The 17227-nt window shown below is 45.0% G+C and overlaps 1 protein-coding gene across 2 annotated transcripts in view; it reads right to left on the bottom strand.

Annotated features, from left to right (window-relative positions):
* The window catches only part of PKP3 (plakophilin 3), a 157190-nt gene extending 142388 nt beyond the window's left edge, over nt 1–14802 (bottom strand). Inside the window, exon 1 of one of the 2 annotated variants that reach the window (XM_040328447.1) lies at nt 14545–14802. In XM_040328447.1, the coding sequence (XP_040184381.1) occupies nt 14545–14577 (33 nt within the window). In that variant the 5' untranslated portion in view covers nt 14578–14802. The remainder of the gene's footprint in view (nt 1–14544) is intronic. The other variant, XM_040328448.1, reaches the window with a different exon arrangement.
* Nucleotides 14803–17227: the final 2425 nt, after the last annotated feature.

Genomic DNA, 17227 nt, shown 5'->3' with positions numbered 1-17227 from the left:
GAGTGCATGTTCCACCCTCATGAAAGGATATTGTAATCGTTATCTCTTCGCAAACATGTTCCATTGTTCTACAGGGCTCCAAATCCCAGTATACTGTGCAGTATGTAGGCCCTAAAGTGTATCTAAATCCAAAAACAAAAATCTAATTTATTGCAGCCTACCAGTCCTTAGATGTGGTGGCTGCATTAGTTTGAAATTTTCAAGCTTTTTTAGTGTTTCAGTGTGAATGTGCAGTGCTGTGTGCTTCACTGCATTTTTATAATACATTGCAGTGCTTGCTTTTTTAAATTTTGTTGTCTTTTATTTAATGCTACACAATGCACTGGGTCGTGATTGGGTTACAGAATAGGGATGAGCCGAACAACCCCCCGTTCGGTTTGCACCAGAACCTTCGAACGGACTGAACGTTCGCGCGAACATTTAGAACCCCATTGACGTCTATGGGACTCGAACGTTCGAATTCAAAATTGCTCATTTTAAAGCCTAATATTCAAGTTATTGTCGATGGAAAAAAAGTTTTAAAACTTTTTTTCCATTGATACATGTTCCCTCGGGCAAGATCCGGGTTCTCAAAGACGTTTTCACAGGCATACTATAGACACCCAGCAGGTACAATATTTAAAGGAATTTTTCATTTTCTTTTTATTTAAGCATCATTAAAATCACTGCTCCTGAATCAAGAGCAGTGATTTTAATGATGCTTAAATTAAAAATAAAAATAAATGAAAAATTCCTTTAAATATTGTACCTGCTGGGTGTCTATAGTATGCCTGTGAAGTGGAACGTGTTTAGAACTGTCCCTGCACAAAATGAGATTACTATAGGAAAAAAGTAATTTAAAACTGCTTGCAGCTTTACTGTAATGTCTGGTCCCTGCAATATGGATGAAAATCATTGTGAAAAATAACACAGACACAGACAGTACACACACCACGTAGCTTTAGGTGCACACTGCAGAGCACACGGCCACGGCCAGTACACACCACGTAGCTTTAGGTGCACACTGCAGAGCACACGGCCAGTACACACCACGTAGCTTTAGGTGCAAACTACAGAGGACACAGGCAATAAACCACGTAAGAATACTGCAGCTAGCACAATCACCTGCCTGCCAGTAAATTAGGAAGAACTGATCTAGCTAAACTATAGAGTGTATAAATATATGTACAACACCTGGGATGTATATATATCTTCTACACACTGTAACATTAACTGACTAGCCTGCCTGCCTGCTCTATCTACCTGCAAAAAATGACACTCTCTCTGTCCTCTCTTAACCACCGCATAACACTACACAAAGCCGACCTGCAGGCGGCCTTTTATAGTGTGGGTCGTGTACTAAATCCCCTGAGCCATAATTGGCCAAAGCCCCCCTGGCTCATAGTGCATGCTTGGCCAATCATCAGCCAGCGATGCCGCAGTGAATTATGGTCTGTGAAACGTAACTCGAATTTGACCCGAACGGCCCAAAACGTTCGTAATTCGACGAACGATCGAACATACGATGTTCGAGTCGAACCTGAGTTCGACTCGAATACGAAGCTCATCCCTATTACAGAACACTTTTCAGTGCACTCTGTCCTCTATCTAGTGTCAGATACATTTGTAATATTAAATACATGAATGCTGAGTAATGTGTAACGCTTCCAGTTAACTATTCAAATATTTAAATAAAGTTGGGCTTTAATGTCTGAAGGTTTTTTACCTTCATGTATTCTATGCATGACGATAAAAAACCTTCTGTGTGCAGAAATGGCTGTGTATGTAAGCGAGTGCTGCAGCAACCACCAGCTCAAATTGAGGAAAATCAGAGCGAGATAAAGCCACCAGCATACCACAGATCTTCAAAATGGGTCCTGAAGCATTGTTTTGAAGCCTCCTAGGACCCCTTTGTCAAGCATGTGTGGTCACATGCTTGATGGAGGGGTCCTGCAAGGCTCCAAAAGGTTGTGTAGCGCCTGGCTATTTTCAGGGCCGGTGCTATTTGAAATTTAGAGGGAAGTTCAGAGAAATAGTTGGCTCTGAACTAGTTTGATTGTTTAAATTTGGGTCTCTGCTCTAGCTTGGCTGTACTGTGGGCTATCCTTTTGTCCGGGGACTCCCGTCACCCCCGGACAGCAGGTGGCAGCAGTGGGGTCAAGTGTGTCTGAGTGTCACTCCTCAGCAGCCAGTCAGGGGTTGGGCCACCTCGCTGTGCATGTTGGTGAGGGGTATTTAGGGGGCAGACACCATTTCCACAAGGTTCTTCCTCGTGTGGCACCCACCATTGGGGTAGCCATTCCACGACACCCCCTCATATGGCCCTCCTGGCCAGGGTGTGCGTGGGTAGCAGTGTTCCTGGTTCTGGTACCATGTTGGCCCGGAGCAATTGATCTGCTGTACGGATACAGTGATCGACTGGGTCCCCAAACTGAAGGGGGTCCCGAGCTGTCCATCCTATTGGAGGAAGCTGACCGATGAGGAGTCTGTCTGAAGGATACCAAGCACGAGGCTGGTGTTCCAGGAGGTGCCTGTCCATTCATCGGGGGACAACCTGGGATCTGACAGGCTGGACGTTAGTCGCCTCTCAGTTGCTTATTTTACCGAAACTACTTGAAGGAGATCCGGGTGCTGAATCTACTGAAAGAGGATTCCGGACCATAATTGTCTCCAAATCTTTAGGAGGGTCTGTGGCAGAGACCTGATCCTAAGTTCGAGTGACACTCTGGCTGCCAGGCTGGTGAGAGAGGCCTATCCAGATGCACTATACCCACTCTGGCTAGAGTGGCGATGTAAAGTTGTCATTGGAAGCAGGACTGTTTCCCTATCCAGTTACACCTGAATTTGCCATTTCCTTTTCTCCTATCTCTTCACTCAATTTTACTATTATCGTTTTTACCTGGCTAATAAAAGCACAGAAAGACACCTGTCGTGTGGACATTCCCTTTATTGCAGCTCTCATCAAGTACCCTGGATGGCGGAGATACAGAGGTAACGTGCCACCCAAAACAAACCAGCAGCTCCTTTGGGGGTAGTGCTACAGTTGCTTCTCTTATAATGATGTGATCCCTTATTAAAGCTTTGGACCCATTTTGGAGATCCGTGGTTTGCTGGTGACATTCTCAAACTCTGTCGGGTTGCTTTAAAAATAATCAAGTATTTTTTTCCAAAAAAGTACACACAAAATAAATTACCTGGCAGGGGGCCAGATTCAGAAAGGTCAGCGGATCTTTAGATCCGCGTAACCTATCTGATTTACGTTACGCCACCGCAAGTTTTTGAGGCAAGTGCTTTATTCAGAAAGCACTTGCCTCTAAAGTTGCGGCGGCGGGGGAGCTGCGGTGGCTCAACGCGATTGGCACTGCGCTGACAAGCCATTCACCTCTGCAGCTAGGGGTTCGGATCCCGGTCTCGGCTACATGTGAATTGAGTTTGGTGTTCTCAGCCCGGCTCCCGGTGGGTGTGCTATGCGAGGTAAGCCTGCACTTAGTACGCCCACCCCCCTCCCACAAAAACCACCACAATTACACGCACTCAAAATTGGGTTAACATGCACGCACTTTGACCACGCGGTCTCTAAAGAGAGGCGAAGGACTAACGGGGCTGGTTGAGCGGGCTAGGTCCTCTCACTCCCTTATAGGGAGTCCCTCTGCCCCGTTGGGCTTCAAAGCGGAGCAGGTAGGGCGGGTTATGTGGGAGGACCCCCTCACACACCCGCCATTGCCACCCGGGGCATGGAGAAAGGTGGCAGATTGCCTCTAGGGGAGGCCTGCCTACTCCCAACTCCTGCAGTCCGGCTCCTCTCTCAAATACACGCACAAAAATACACTTTAAAAAAAAATAAAGTATCGTGAATCCCCCAGCGGAATTCAAATTCCGCGGCTAGGGGGCGTGTAACATTTAAATCAGGCGCGTCCCTGCACCGATCAAACTGCGCATGCGCCGTCCATAAAATTTCCCAGCGTGCATTGCTCTAAATGACGTCGCTAGGACGTCATTGGTTTCGACGTGAACGTAAATTACGTCCATCCGTATTCGCGAACGACTTATGCAAACGACGTAAAAAATTAAAAACTCGGCGCGGGAACGACGGCCATACTTAACATAGGATACCCCTCACATAGCAGGGGTAACTATACGCCGGAAAAAGCCAAACACAAACAGCGTAAAAAAAATGCGCCGGGCGGTCGTTCGTTTCTGAGCAGCGGAAATCCTCATTTGCATATTCGTAGCATAAAAAAAACGAAACGCCACCTAGCGACCGGTCTGGAATTGCAGCCTAAGATCCGACGGTGTAAGTCACTTACACCTGTCGGATCTTAGGCCCCGTACACACGATAGAATCCATCCGCAGATAAATCCCAGCAAATGGGTTTCTGCGGATAGATCCTATGGTGTGTACACGGCAGCGGATCTGTTTCCGCGGAGAAATCTCCTCTGGGATGGATTCCAGCAGATCGGATATTTGCTGACATGCACAACAAATCCATCTGCTGGAATCCATTCCAACGGATGGATCCGCTCGTCTGTACAGACTCACCGGATCCATCCGTCCAAAGGGATTCCCCGCACGCGTCGTAATGATTTGACGCATGCGTGGAATTCCTTATATGACAGCGTCGCGCCCGTCGCCGCGTCATAATCGCGGCGACGGCGCGACACGTCATCGCCAGAGGATTTCCGCGCGGATTTCAATGCGATGGTGTGTACACTCCATCGCATAGAAATCTGCGGAAATCTTTGAGAGGATTTATCCGTGGAAACGGTCCGCTGGACCGTATCCGCGGATAAATTCTCTCGTGTGTATGGGGCCTTAGGGATATCTATGCGGAACCTCATTCTATGAATCAGGCGCATAGATACGACCAACGGAACTCAGAGATACGATGGCGTATCAGGATATACGCCGTCGTATCTCTATCTGAATCTGCCCCAGGGGGTTTAAATCTTCCCTACTCTATCCAAAAGCAAAATAAATTCGGCTATGCATACACTTTAAATTGTGTAGTAAAAAAACAACAAAAAAGTTGAAAAAAACTTATGTAAACAGAAAACTGTATTGCAGATTATAAAATACTAATAGATGTTGAAGCAGCACTTGAGGCCGAAAGCTTTCTTTTATGTTTTGCCAGTGACATGTGCGCAGAGTTTTACAGATGTGTACAGAAGTAATTTTATCCTTTTCTTTTTTTTTTAATACATGCATTTAGTTTTCCAAGCAGCTTACTCTTGGATTTAATATCATTTTAATGTGTTACAATGTTTTTCTAAATTCATGGCTGATTTAGAAGATTAGTGCACTTCGAAGGCTTGTTCACACTGGCTGAGTTACCCTGCATTTGGCAGACGGAGCACACCCTGCTGCATTGCAGGCTTGGGGCACCTTGACAAAATATGCAATGCTCAGCATTTTTTTTATGTAACTTATTATTTTAAAATACAGCATGTTTGAAAAAAAGTGTAGCTCCACAATAACAGGCTCAGCAAAGTTCGAATGAGAAGTCAAAAGGAGCCTGACAGAGAAAACTGTCAGCTGAGCAGTGGCTGCAGCCAATCACCTGCGGTCTCTATTTGGGTATTCTGACAGCTGTGGATGCCGGAGTTCTATCGAGAAGTTCCCCCCCTATGGAATAGTGCCCGGGACGAACTGCGCATGCACCGTACTTCATAGCACAACAGTTGATTTTACAATCAGCTGGGCTGACGTAACCATGGCGCATGTGCACTACATAGGAGGTATCTCTCAATGGAAGATACCATTTCCCGGCACAATAGAAACCTATTCAAACAGCGGGGGGTAGGGTGACCAAATTGCCCCTCTCTCACCTTCCCAAAAAAAAGATGAGGTGGGGGGGGGGGGGGAATGTAGTCTTGGGGTTGATGGGAAATTTGGCGGCGGGTTATTTGTCAGGTGCATGTGCCAATTGCCTCGCTCCCGGTCTCACTGTCTGAGAGTAATTTGTCCCTGGTTGCAAGATGGCGCAACCAGTTCCGGAAATGTGGTTACTAGTTAGTAGGGAGTGGCTGTGTCCTCTATTTCATTCCGGGACATTGTATTGTCCCAGAATGAAGGTGCCCGGGACCTGGGACAGACATGTCACTTGCGGGACAGTCCCGGGCAATCCGGGACACGTGGGCACCCTAGTGGGGGGAGACTGTAGTTCTTAGATCAGCAGTGAAACACAATCGGAGAACTACGGTCTCCCCCCACTGTTTGTACAGGTTTAAATTGTGCCTGTGAAATGGTATCTCCCATCGAGAGATACTTCCTACGATGTGCGCATGCGCCATGGTTACGTCAGCCCAGATGATCGGAAAATCAACTGTTGTTCTGTTCCGTACGGCTTATGGGCAGTACATCCCGGGCACTTCTCGATAGTAAGCACTTCTCGATAGGAGGCACTTCTCGATAGTAGGCACTTCTCGATAGCGGGCACTTCTCGATAGTAGACACTTCTCGATAGTAGGCACTTCTCTATAGTAGGCACTTCTCGATAGCGGGCACTTCTCGATAGCAGGCACTTCTCGATAGTAGGCACTTCTCGATAGTAGGCACTTCTCGATAGCAGGCACTTCTCGATAGTAGGCACTTCTCGATAGCGGGCACTTCTCGATAGTAGGCACTTCTTGACAGAACACCTGCTATCAGAGTACAATAGCCGGAACTGGAAGATTCATCCATCCATGCTGTTTGAATTGGTGGCTCTACCGTATTCGGCTCTCTTGACTGAACAAGAGAAATGTTTACATGTTTGGCAAACTTGGCCATCCAACCAGAGATAAATGTTCAAATCTAATATAAAAGTAGGTAGTGTACCCAAATATTTAAAAAAAAGCTATAGTAGTATGACCACCATATGTCAGTGAAAACTATAGTGATTGTCTGGGATTATCTATTCTAGCCAAATCATTCTTCCCTCAAGAACATTTATCCCGAAAAAGTACCTATGGACAATAGGTTGTTTCTCAATTTAACTATAATCAGCAAATTTGGGTAATGGTCATTTTATTTCTATGGATATATGGGCAGCCAATGCCTTTATTTGAAATACAGAAACCAGCAAGGCTCAATCAAGCCTTATTAAGTGGTTAGGAAAACCTAATTATATACTGTACAACTCTGGTCTCTTAATTACAGTATCCTTCGCCCAAAAAATATTATTCAACATCCCAGTACATTAGAAAACCCTTTTACTTAGCTAAGGCCCAGTTTATTCCTACATACAATGATTGTGACCCACATTTTTTAACAATATCAGTAAGGGGAGCAGGTCAGATATTTCACGACCACACGACCGAGGAACTCGACGGGCGAAACACATAGTTTTCCTCGTCGAGTTCCTTGTTAGGCTGTCGAGGAACTCGACAAGGCAAGTTTCTCCATTCCCGTCGAGGAAAAAGAAGACATGCTCTCTTTTTGGCTCGACGGGATCCTCGACAGTTTCCTCGTCGAAAAATGTACACACGACCGGTTTCCTCGGCAAAAAAAAAAATCCCAGCAAGTGTGTACGAGGCCTGATAGTTCTTTCAGAAGGAACTCCCTGCTTGCTGGGTCTGTGGAATGACGGAGATAAAGTTTTTACTAAAGGCAAATCCACTTTGCACTACAAGCAGGGGTCAAGTCCTGTGGAAAAAGGTTTGGGAACTCCCACCCAAGATCCACTCCCCCACCAAAAAAATAACAAAATGACACGCTCATATGCATAATTACTAAACCGCATGTTTTTTGTTTTTTTTTCCGATCCACTGTACCTTAGTAATCCTTTATGTTACTTGCCGCTTCCTGTATAGGGATTCATCGAGTAGTGTGCGGGTATTCTGTAACTTCCTCGATGCCGCAATGTCTCCTGGGAGCTTTTGTCATTGTTCCCAGGAGACATTGCGGAGGTCTGCCGCGAGTTATCGCGGCATTTAGATAGAAGCAAGTTCTTTCTAAATCCCGCGATAACTCGCGGCAGACCTCCGCAATGTCTCCTGGGAACAATGACAAAAGCTCCCAGGAGACATTGCGGCATCGAGGAAGTGACGGAATACCCGCACACTACCCGATGAATCCATATACAGGAAGCGGCCAGTAACATGAAGGATTACTAAGGTTCGCCTGCCCCTGACAGTGACTCGAGCTGGGCATCGCCACTTAGTGAAGGATTGGCTCGGGCGGCTCGGCTGCTCTAGTCCTGCTATGGGAACTGAGTTCCTGCTGTGAAAAAAGTGCAGGAACTCCGTTCCCACGCGTTCCCGCAGGACTTGAGCCCTGACTGGAAGTGCATACTCAATACCAGTACGAGGCAAACATGCATACATGCTACGTTGGGAGAGAGAGTTGGGAGAGGAACTCCCATTGGAGGCTTGGCAGGCAGTCTGGAGGCAGGCTGCCAAGAGTTCCCTATGTACCCTCTATAAGGAAAACACGTATAAGATTCTCTTTTTTTGGTACCAGACCCCAGCTGTACTCCAAAAAATGTTACCCCTCCACCTCTGACCGATGCTGGCGCTGCCAACGAGACAGAGGGGGTTATAATGGACTGTGTGAACGTGTGATTGTTCCAGTCTATCTGATCCCTAGGTGAATGGTCAGGCACTCCTGTCCTTGCACTCCTGCCCACTCGAAAGAACTAGTTTCAGCAGCATCCAGGACTCCTGGCCTGAACATCCACCTCTTCATTGCTCAAAAAATTACCCCTAAAATTACCCTCTGTTTAGTCCCGACATTTGAAGGAGAAGGATGAAGAAAAGGGCCAATGGGGCCAATGTCACCAGAAATTGCAAGTGGCAGAACAGTAACACAGAACAGATTTTGATTTACACCATACCGATCATTTCCCCTGCTCCAATATTATTAAACTGGCAGACCTACCAATAGAAAGGACTCTTTTATTTCTACGGTAGTAGGAAAATAAATATGGGCTATCACACAATAAGGTTTGCAATGGTTTTCATTATTGTTTTGTTACTATCACCTATATTTATAAAGCGCTGGCTGTATCACCCAGAGTACACAGAACAATCATGGCAGTCCCACGCCCAGTGGAGCACAGGGCAAAACGACATGGGTGATTTTAATCCTATGCTATTTAGCAATGCAGCGTCCTACTGGAAATCAGCTCATTAGCAACACATCAAGGTACAGCAGTTAAACTGGCTGCAAGAAGTGGCTAAAGTTCTGAGTAGTCAGACATTACAACTGCATGTAGCATAGCCCTATAATACCCACTAAAGTTGTAAAATACCCCTTTAGTTAGCTTTAATAGAATCAGTTTAGAGTTATTTATGTTAAAGGGCCATTCTAATTGCAATAAGGAGTGTACATGGACCTAGGATTGTTCAATCTATGTGTATAACAATATCAACATCCTAAGTAGACGCAAAGTACAGTGGAACCATGGATTACGTGCATAATCCGTTCCAGGAGAATTCTCGTAATCCAAAGTACTTGCATATCAAAGCGAGTTTCCCCATAGAAGTCAATGGAAATGAAAATAATTTGTTCCGCATTGACTTCAATGGCATGCAATACCGCATGTGGCCAGAGGTGGAGGGGCACCGCTCAGCACCCCCCCTCCACCTCTGGCCAAATGTGGTACTGCACATCCCATTAGCTTGAATTCTGCTCATTTTGCAAGACAACACTCGCAAACCAAATCAGAATTAAAAAAAAATAAGTTGCTCCTCTTTCAAATTGCTCGTTAACCGCATTACTCGTAAAACCAAGGTTCCACTGTATAGGAAACAGAGATTAAGGAACCATCAGGTATCAAGAAAAGTCATAAAGTATACAATGTAATAAAAAACTGATATCTTTTATTTGAATAGCCATAAAACTCAATGTGCAGCTAGACTTTCACACACAGTAAAACATGTTCTGAACGATACCACCATGCTCATGTTCTTTATGTTGCCTATTATTTTAAAGGATGAGAACTTTGGAACCTTGGTGCCTTCAAAGTCCCTTTATCTCCTTTAAAAGGTTGTTCTGCTGAAAAAAATTATTCAGTCTATGGTAAATGCTGGAGATTAGAAACCATCAGATATTTTTTTTTGTCTTGCGTGACTTTATTAAGCCGGCCATAGACAGTTCGGAATTCGAGATTTGAACCATGTATGGGCAGGCTGAATGTACCCAAGTTGATCGATCTATCAACTTGGGTACAACCAAACTGCCGGATTGCTATTACAGCAAAACCTTGGTTTGCGAGCATAATTCGTTCCAGAAACATGCTTGTAATCCAAAGCACTTGTATATCAAAGCATTTTTGGGTATAAAAGAGAAGAGAGGCGCCTCTGAGTATAGCAATACGTTGCTAAATGTTGTACCTTCATTAACTGCCCATTCACACCTATGCGACAAGTTTTTTTTTTTAACAAGACATTGCATTGATGTCTATGGCCAAACGCCAATGCCGCCTGAAAAAAAGGGTCCGGGACTTGTTTTCAGGCGGCAGGCGTATGGCGTTCGGCGTTCGGCGTGAGATGTGAACCATCTCATAGACATCAATGCAAATTCGCCCCTCCGGCGTATCGAGCGTCGGACGTTTTGTCGCCTAGGTGTGAATGGGCTGTAAAGGGGTTGTAAAGGAAAAAATATTTTTTCATAATAAGCATCCTTTACCTGCAGACATTCCTCTTTTCACTTCCTCATTGTTTGTTTTTGCTCAGAAGTTGCTCTATTTCTTCTCTGTTCTGTTCACTTCCTGCTTGTCTGATTGTTACTCACCACCGTGATGGGAGGCTTTACTACGGTGGTCAGTGACGTGCTCACCCCCTCCTGGGAACTACATCTGTGCGGCAGGGCGCTCTCTACGTGTTAAGGCCCGTACACACGGTCTGACTTTTTGCCAACAAACTTCAAAATCTGCAAGTTTTCAAATTTGTCCGACCGTGTGTACGCTCCATCGGACCAACTTTTTCGGGTTTCATCGGACAAAAAGTTCGGTCTGCACACGGACAAACTTTACGTCAACAAAAATGGTGCCTAGCCTGATAGTGCCTAGCCCGACCGTGTGTACAGCAAGCCATCGGACTTTTGTACAAAGTGCAAATACGCATGCTCAGAACCAATGTTAAAATCAACCAACAATAGCAGAAGTTAATCAAAGGGTGGCGGTAAAGAGCAGAAAAACCACGTGATGTTGGGAAAGTTTTAGAAAAGTTTGCAGAAAAGTCTGAGCGTGTGTATGCTATGGGTGTGACGGGGACAACTCCCTTCGGACAAAAATCCAAGGGAAAGTCTGTTGGATGTCCGACTGTGTGTACGAGGCTTTAGAGACTTTAAGGAGGTGTGAATTACTGGGTGTGCTGCAATGCATACTGGGAAATGTAGTTCTTACATGAACGAGCGCCGCAAACCAGGAAGTGAATGAGAGAACAGAAACTAGAACGCCAGAGGTGATATTGATGAAGGAATTTAATAGGTATTTACTTGTTTTATAACAGAATCATTACACTAGTCTGTCTGTCTACCTTGCAGACATTAATTTTAGGCAAAACATTTTTTTCCTTTACAACTCCTTTAAATTTAACCATATTGCTACACTTAGAGGCTCCTTTCTTCTTTTTTTATACTCAGTTGTGACATGACGCTACTCTTATTTCAAGGCAAAATGTATTAAAACATTTTGCTCGTCTTGCAAAACGTTCTCAAACCAAGTTACTCTCAAACCAAGGTTTTCCTGTATTGCTAGCAGCTGTGCAATAATCACTGTGCTCTCCAGGTGGGGATGGCTTTCCCCATCCCCTGCTGGGAGTACACAATGGCCCCATGGGAGGGATTCCCCCATCAACACTGCCTGTGTCGATGGGGGAATCAAGCGATTTTCTTTCCTGCAACCAAAACGCACCGTATATGGATGGCTTTAGACAGATTTCTGTTCTTGAGTTCCTTGTTCTGCACACCTGCTGTGATCATTATTATGACGGGTTTATTCATTTTATATGATGGAAAAAGCAACAGGAGGAGCTGAAACATGTAAAGGTTGGCAGGAACATCAAAACCTCCCAGAAGTACGAGAACAAAGTGAGGAATTATGGCAGGGAGATCTCAATGCTGATGTGTCCAAAACATATAAAAACTCAGAGGATGACTGAGCCAACCAGCCAGGCTCTACTTATTGCTAAAATATCACCTTTCAGTGGATTGACCCTTTCATTCGATCTACAAAATACCCCTTTTGCTCATATTTTCTGTGGATAACCTAAATTAAAGCAACACTAAAGGGAAAAAATATATATTTTTTTTAAATAACAAACATGTCATACTTACCTCCACTGTGCAGCTCGTTTTGCACAGAGTGTCCCTGTATCCGGTCTTCTGGGGTCCCTCTGCGGCTGTCTCGGCTCCTCCTCGCAAAAGCTTTCCACCTTCATGCGAGCTCGCATGGTGGAAAGCTTTTGCGAGCACGCTCCCGTGATACAGCGGCGGGGCATAGCCGCTGACTGTATCACTCGGCCCTGCCCCCGGCGCGCCGCGTCATCCGCTGTGATTGACAGCAGCGCCAGCCAATGGCTGCGCTGCTATCAATCCGTCCAGCCTAGCCAATCAACAGCCAGGCTGGGAACCGAAGACGATCACGTGGACGCGCGCGGGACTTTCGAGGGGTGAGGTAAGTAAAACGGGGGTTCGGGGGGCGGTACTGTCGGATGTTTTTTCACCTTAATGCATAGGATGCATTAAGGTGAAAAAACATTTACCTTTACAACCCCTTTAACTCTCTATTTGATAAATGAATGTACATATTCTACTTTTTTTTTAAGTGGGAGACCATCATACATGTAAGTACATTTTATCTTGTCACTTGTCATTGCCCAATCTCTTTTCAAAAGTAGAATTGTGTGCATGAAAGTTCCTAACTATTTTATCACCCACAAAACATCTATCAAACCTTAATTATCTCTTGTGCTGTCTTGTCTTACATGGAGGATGATACGGGAAAATGAATAATCTCTTGGATACGTCTACATTTTATTCAGATACATGGTCTGACACTATGGGGGTTATTTACGAAAGGCAAATCCACTTTGCACTACAAGCGCAAACTACGGGCTAGATTCACAGAAGAAGTACGCCGGCGTATCTACTGATACACCGGCGTACTTTCAAATTTGCCGCGTCGTATCTTTAGTTTGAATCCTCAAACCAAGATACGACGGCTTCTGGCTTCGATCCGACAAGCGTACGGCTTCGTACGCCTTCGGATCGTAGGTGCAATACTTCGGCGCCCGCTGGGTGGAGTTTGCGTTGTTTTCCGCGTTGGGTATGCTAATTAGTTTTTCCGGCGATCCACGAATGTACGCGCGGCCGTCGCATTCTCCTTCATCGTCGCTAGTCGTTTTTTCCCAGCGTATAGTTAAAGCTGCTGTTTTGTGGCGTATAGATAGACTTGCCATGTTAAAGTATGGCCGTCGTTCCCGCGTCAAATTTAATTTTTTTTTTTTTTCCGTAAGTCATCCGTGAATAGTAAAGGACGTAACGCACGTCGAAGTTCAAAAAATTACGTCGGTGCAACGTCATTTCGCGCAAAGCATGGCGGGAAATTTCAAAACGGAGCATGCGCATTTCAATCGGCGCGGGGACGTGCTTCATTTAAATGAATCACGCCCCCTGCCCGCCCAATTTGAAATACGCGCCGAGAAATACACTACGCCGCCGTAACTTACGGCGCAAAATCTTCCTGGATTCGAAATTCCGCCAGGTAAGATACGGCGGCGTAGCGTATCTCTGATACGCTGCGCCAGGGCAATTCTTTGGGAATCTGGCCCTACGAGTGCAAAGTGCACTTGAAATTGCACTGAAAGTGCACTTGGAAGTGCAGTCGCTGTAGATCTGAAATGAGGGGAAGCTCTGCTGATCTTATCATCCAATCATGTGCAAGCTAAAATGCTGTTTTTTCTTTTCCTTGCATGTCCCCCTCTGATCTACAGCAACTGCACTTCCAAGTGCACTTTTCAAGTGCACTTTGCACTTGTAGTTTGCACTTGAAGTGGATTGTCCTTTCGTAAACAACCCCCTATATGTGTCATGTAACCTATAGATCTTTTACAGACTTCTATGTTACAGCCATGTAATTATAAAATTAGAAGTTGTGCAAAGAATGTCACCAATAAGGAACTCGTTAAGTATCTTTTTTCTGCCTGAAGCTTTTTTTTTACAAAAATTGTGCAATCTGCAAAATGCTAAATAACAAATGTCCTTTTTTCTCATTCCAAAGAGCACAGCGCCTACAATATTCACCATAATTCCTCTACAACCCAATGCTGCTATCTCAAACTGTACAATACGTGATCTGCAAAACTACTACCCAATACTGCTGTCCTGCAGAACATTTACTATACCATAGCGCCCAATGACCAAATGCCATTTCTTTGCAATTTTCTATAAATGGGGGTTTTATGCATAGACCTGCAATTAAAAAATGAACTCTACCTGCACGTTACTCTGCACTAACAATATTTATTGTGACACTCTACTTGACAAAAAGCTGTGTAAGATTGCCCAATCATTTTTTTTTCCCTTGCAGGTGATTAACCCCTTCTATGCCAAACACCAGCTAAATAATTACTGGTCCATACCTGTGCCCACACAACGGGGCCTTGCTGCATCATGGTGTCCTGAATCTCCTCTGCAGAACGTCTAGGGTGTGAGAAGTCCCGGAGGTAACAATCAAAATTGTATCAAAGACAGAGAATGGAAACTGTATCATCCTATGTCGTCACTGGACCTGTTGCTGTACCTCCGCCCTGTAGACTGTGTTAACCCTTCCAATCATCAGCTCTGTAAAGAGCAAAGGGTGGCGATAGGCTGCGCCAGCTTGTAATCTATCTGAGCCTAAAGTTTTAAGGGATACTGAATAAAACTATAAAAGGAGTAAGAACATAAAAAAACCTGCAGGTATAAAAAGAAAAGTGATTTCACCTGGAGAAAGTCTCTCTCTAAAGTGCCGAGTAAAAGTGAAGTGTCACTGTCCTGCATAATTTTCTAAAGAATGTCACTGATGTGCTTGTACACCTGGACAATAAATCATATTCGGCACCTTCTGGCTTGACAAGATAGGTGACTTGCTTACTAAACTGAATGATTTATAAATACGTCTTAACACTAGATTCACACCTATGCGGTTTTTATTGCATTTTGCAGTTTGCAGAAACACTCTACGGTCACATCTAAGCGTTTTTCAGCAGGTGCGTTTTTGGAAAGAGGTCAGGGACTTTGTTTCCCACAGCAGATTTTGTTTTGCATGTAAGGCCGCGTACAAACGGCCGAGAAACTCGACGGGCAAAACACATTGTTTTGCTCGTCGAGTTCCTTGTTTGGCTGTCAGAAAACTCGTCGAGCCAAATGTTCCCATTGCCCAACGAGGAAATAGAGAACATGCTCTCTTTTTGGCTCGACGAGTTTCCCGACGGGTTTCTCAGCGAAAAGTGTACACACGACCAGTTTTCTCGGCAGAATACGTCTCCCATCGAGTTTCTTGCTGAATTCTGCCGAGAAAACCCGGTCGTGTGTACGGGGCCTGATAGACTTCAATGAACCCGCAGCAAAAACACAAGTGTTTTTTTTTTTCATAGAAAACTGTAAATAGCTGGTTGTTAGGGAGCGGGCTGGGAAGCTGGCTGCCGCATCCTTAACAACTTACGAGTCATCAGCTGTCAGCGGGGTTCCCTGTTGAAAGCTGAATGTAAAAAAAGAATTGCCGGCAAAAACTGGGGAAAAAAGGAGTGGGGTCAATTTGCAATCCATACCGGGCCCTTTGGGTCTGGTATGGATTTTTTGGGGAACCCAACGCCAATTTTTGTTTTAAAATATGGCGTGGGGTCCCCCCCAAAACCCATACGAGAACCTTATCTGAGCATTCAGCTGTCAGCGTGGAACCCCACTAACAGCTGATGACTCATCGGTTGTTCTGGGCATAGCGGCTGGCTTCCCGACCCGCTCCTTAACAACCAGCTAATTACAGTTTGTTAAAGAGAAGAAAAAAAACACGCAAAAATGCATCAAAAATGTGGGTTTAAAAATGCAAAACGCGCCAGTAAAGCGTATTAACCGCAACTGCACAGATGTGAACCGAGGGCAAATTTAAAACTATTTATCGTTTTAACGTAACCATTTTTTATTATTAAAACAGTAATTTTGTAATATCTACAGTACTTATACCCTGTACACACGATCGGAGTTTCCATCGGAAAATAAACTCTGAAGGGTTTTTCCAATGGAATTCCGTTCAAGTGTCTTGCATACACACGGACACACCAAATTCCGACCGTCAAAAAGGGGATGAGGTACAACACTATGACGTGCTTCTAAAAATTAAGTTCAATGCTTCCGAGTATGCGTCAAATTGTTTCCGAGCATGCTTTTTTTTCTCCGTCTGAGTTCCATACAGACGAACTGAATTTCCGATAGAAATGTTCTCTTTCTAACTACGTCGGATTCTCCGACAGAAAAAGTTCGGAATATATCCGATGAAAAAATTCTGTCTGACTTTTTCCATCGGATATTCCGATTGTGTGTATGAGGCATAACATCCTATGTTATTTAAAGCAAAGTTCCACCCAGTTAAAAGTCAGCAGCTACAAAAAGTGTAGATGCTGATTTTTAATAATCATACACTCACCTGTCCCACGGTCCAGCGATGCGGGCTCACGAAGCTCCGCTCCTTTCCCGCTCCTCTCCGAGGCGCCGACATTCTAACTGTGGGTGCCCAGCTGTGGCTTTACAGCTGGGCGCTCACTGCGCATGCGCGAGCCAGGCTGCACGCTGTGAATGACTACTACCTAGCAAAACTCAATTTGCATAGTAGCCCCTGTTTAGGACATAAATCCATTAAGGTTTATTTTGAGGTTAGATTAAAGTGGAACTGTCTCAATCAACATTAAAGCGGTGTTTCACCCTGCAGAACAACTTTTTAGCATAAAATTAGGCATAGTAGCGCGAGCTACAGTATGCCTGTCTTAATTTTTTTATCCCCGTACTCACTGTGTAATCGTACATAGAAGATTCCGACTGCCCACGGGGAATGGGCGTTCCAATCCAGACGGAAGGTGATTGACGGCCGGCTCTGGCACGTCACGCTCCCCAAAGACAGCCGGAGTAGGTCTCGGCTCTTCACGGCGCCTGCGCACAGACTATGCGCAGGCGCTGTGAAGAGCCAAGCCTATTTCGGCTATTTCCGGAGCAGCGTGACGCGCCAGAGCCCGCGCTACTATGCCGAATTTTTTATGCTAGAAGAAATTTTTTTTTTTTTTTTTTTTATAG

This window comes from Rana temporaria, chromosome 11 (assembly GCF_905171775.1).
Source record: "Rana temporaria chromosome 11, aRanTem1.1, whole genome shotgun sequence".
NCBI classification, from domain to species: Eukaryota; Metazoa; Chordata; class Amphibia; order Anura; family Ranidae; genus Rana; species Rana temporaria.
The sequence above is the reverse complement of the archived record's forward strand: the minus strand, read 5'-3'. Positions and strand labels throughout refer to the sequence as shown.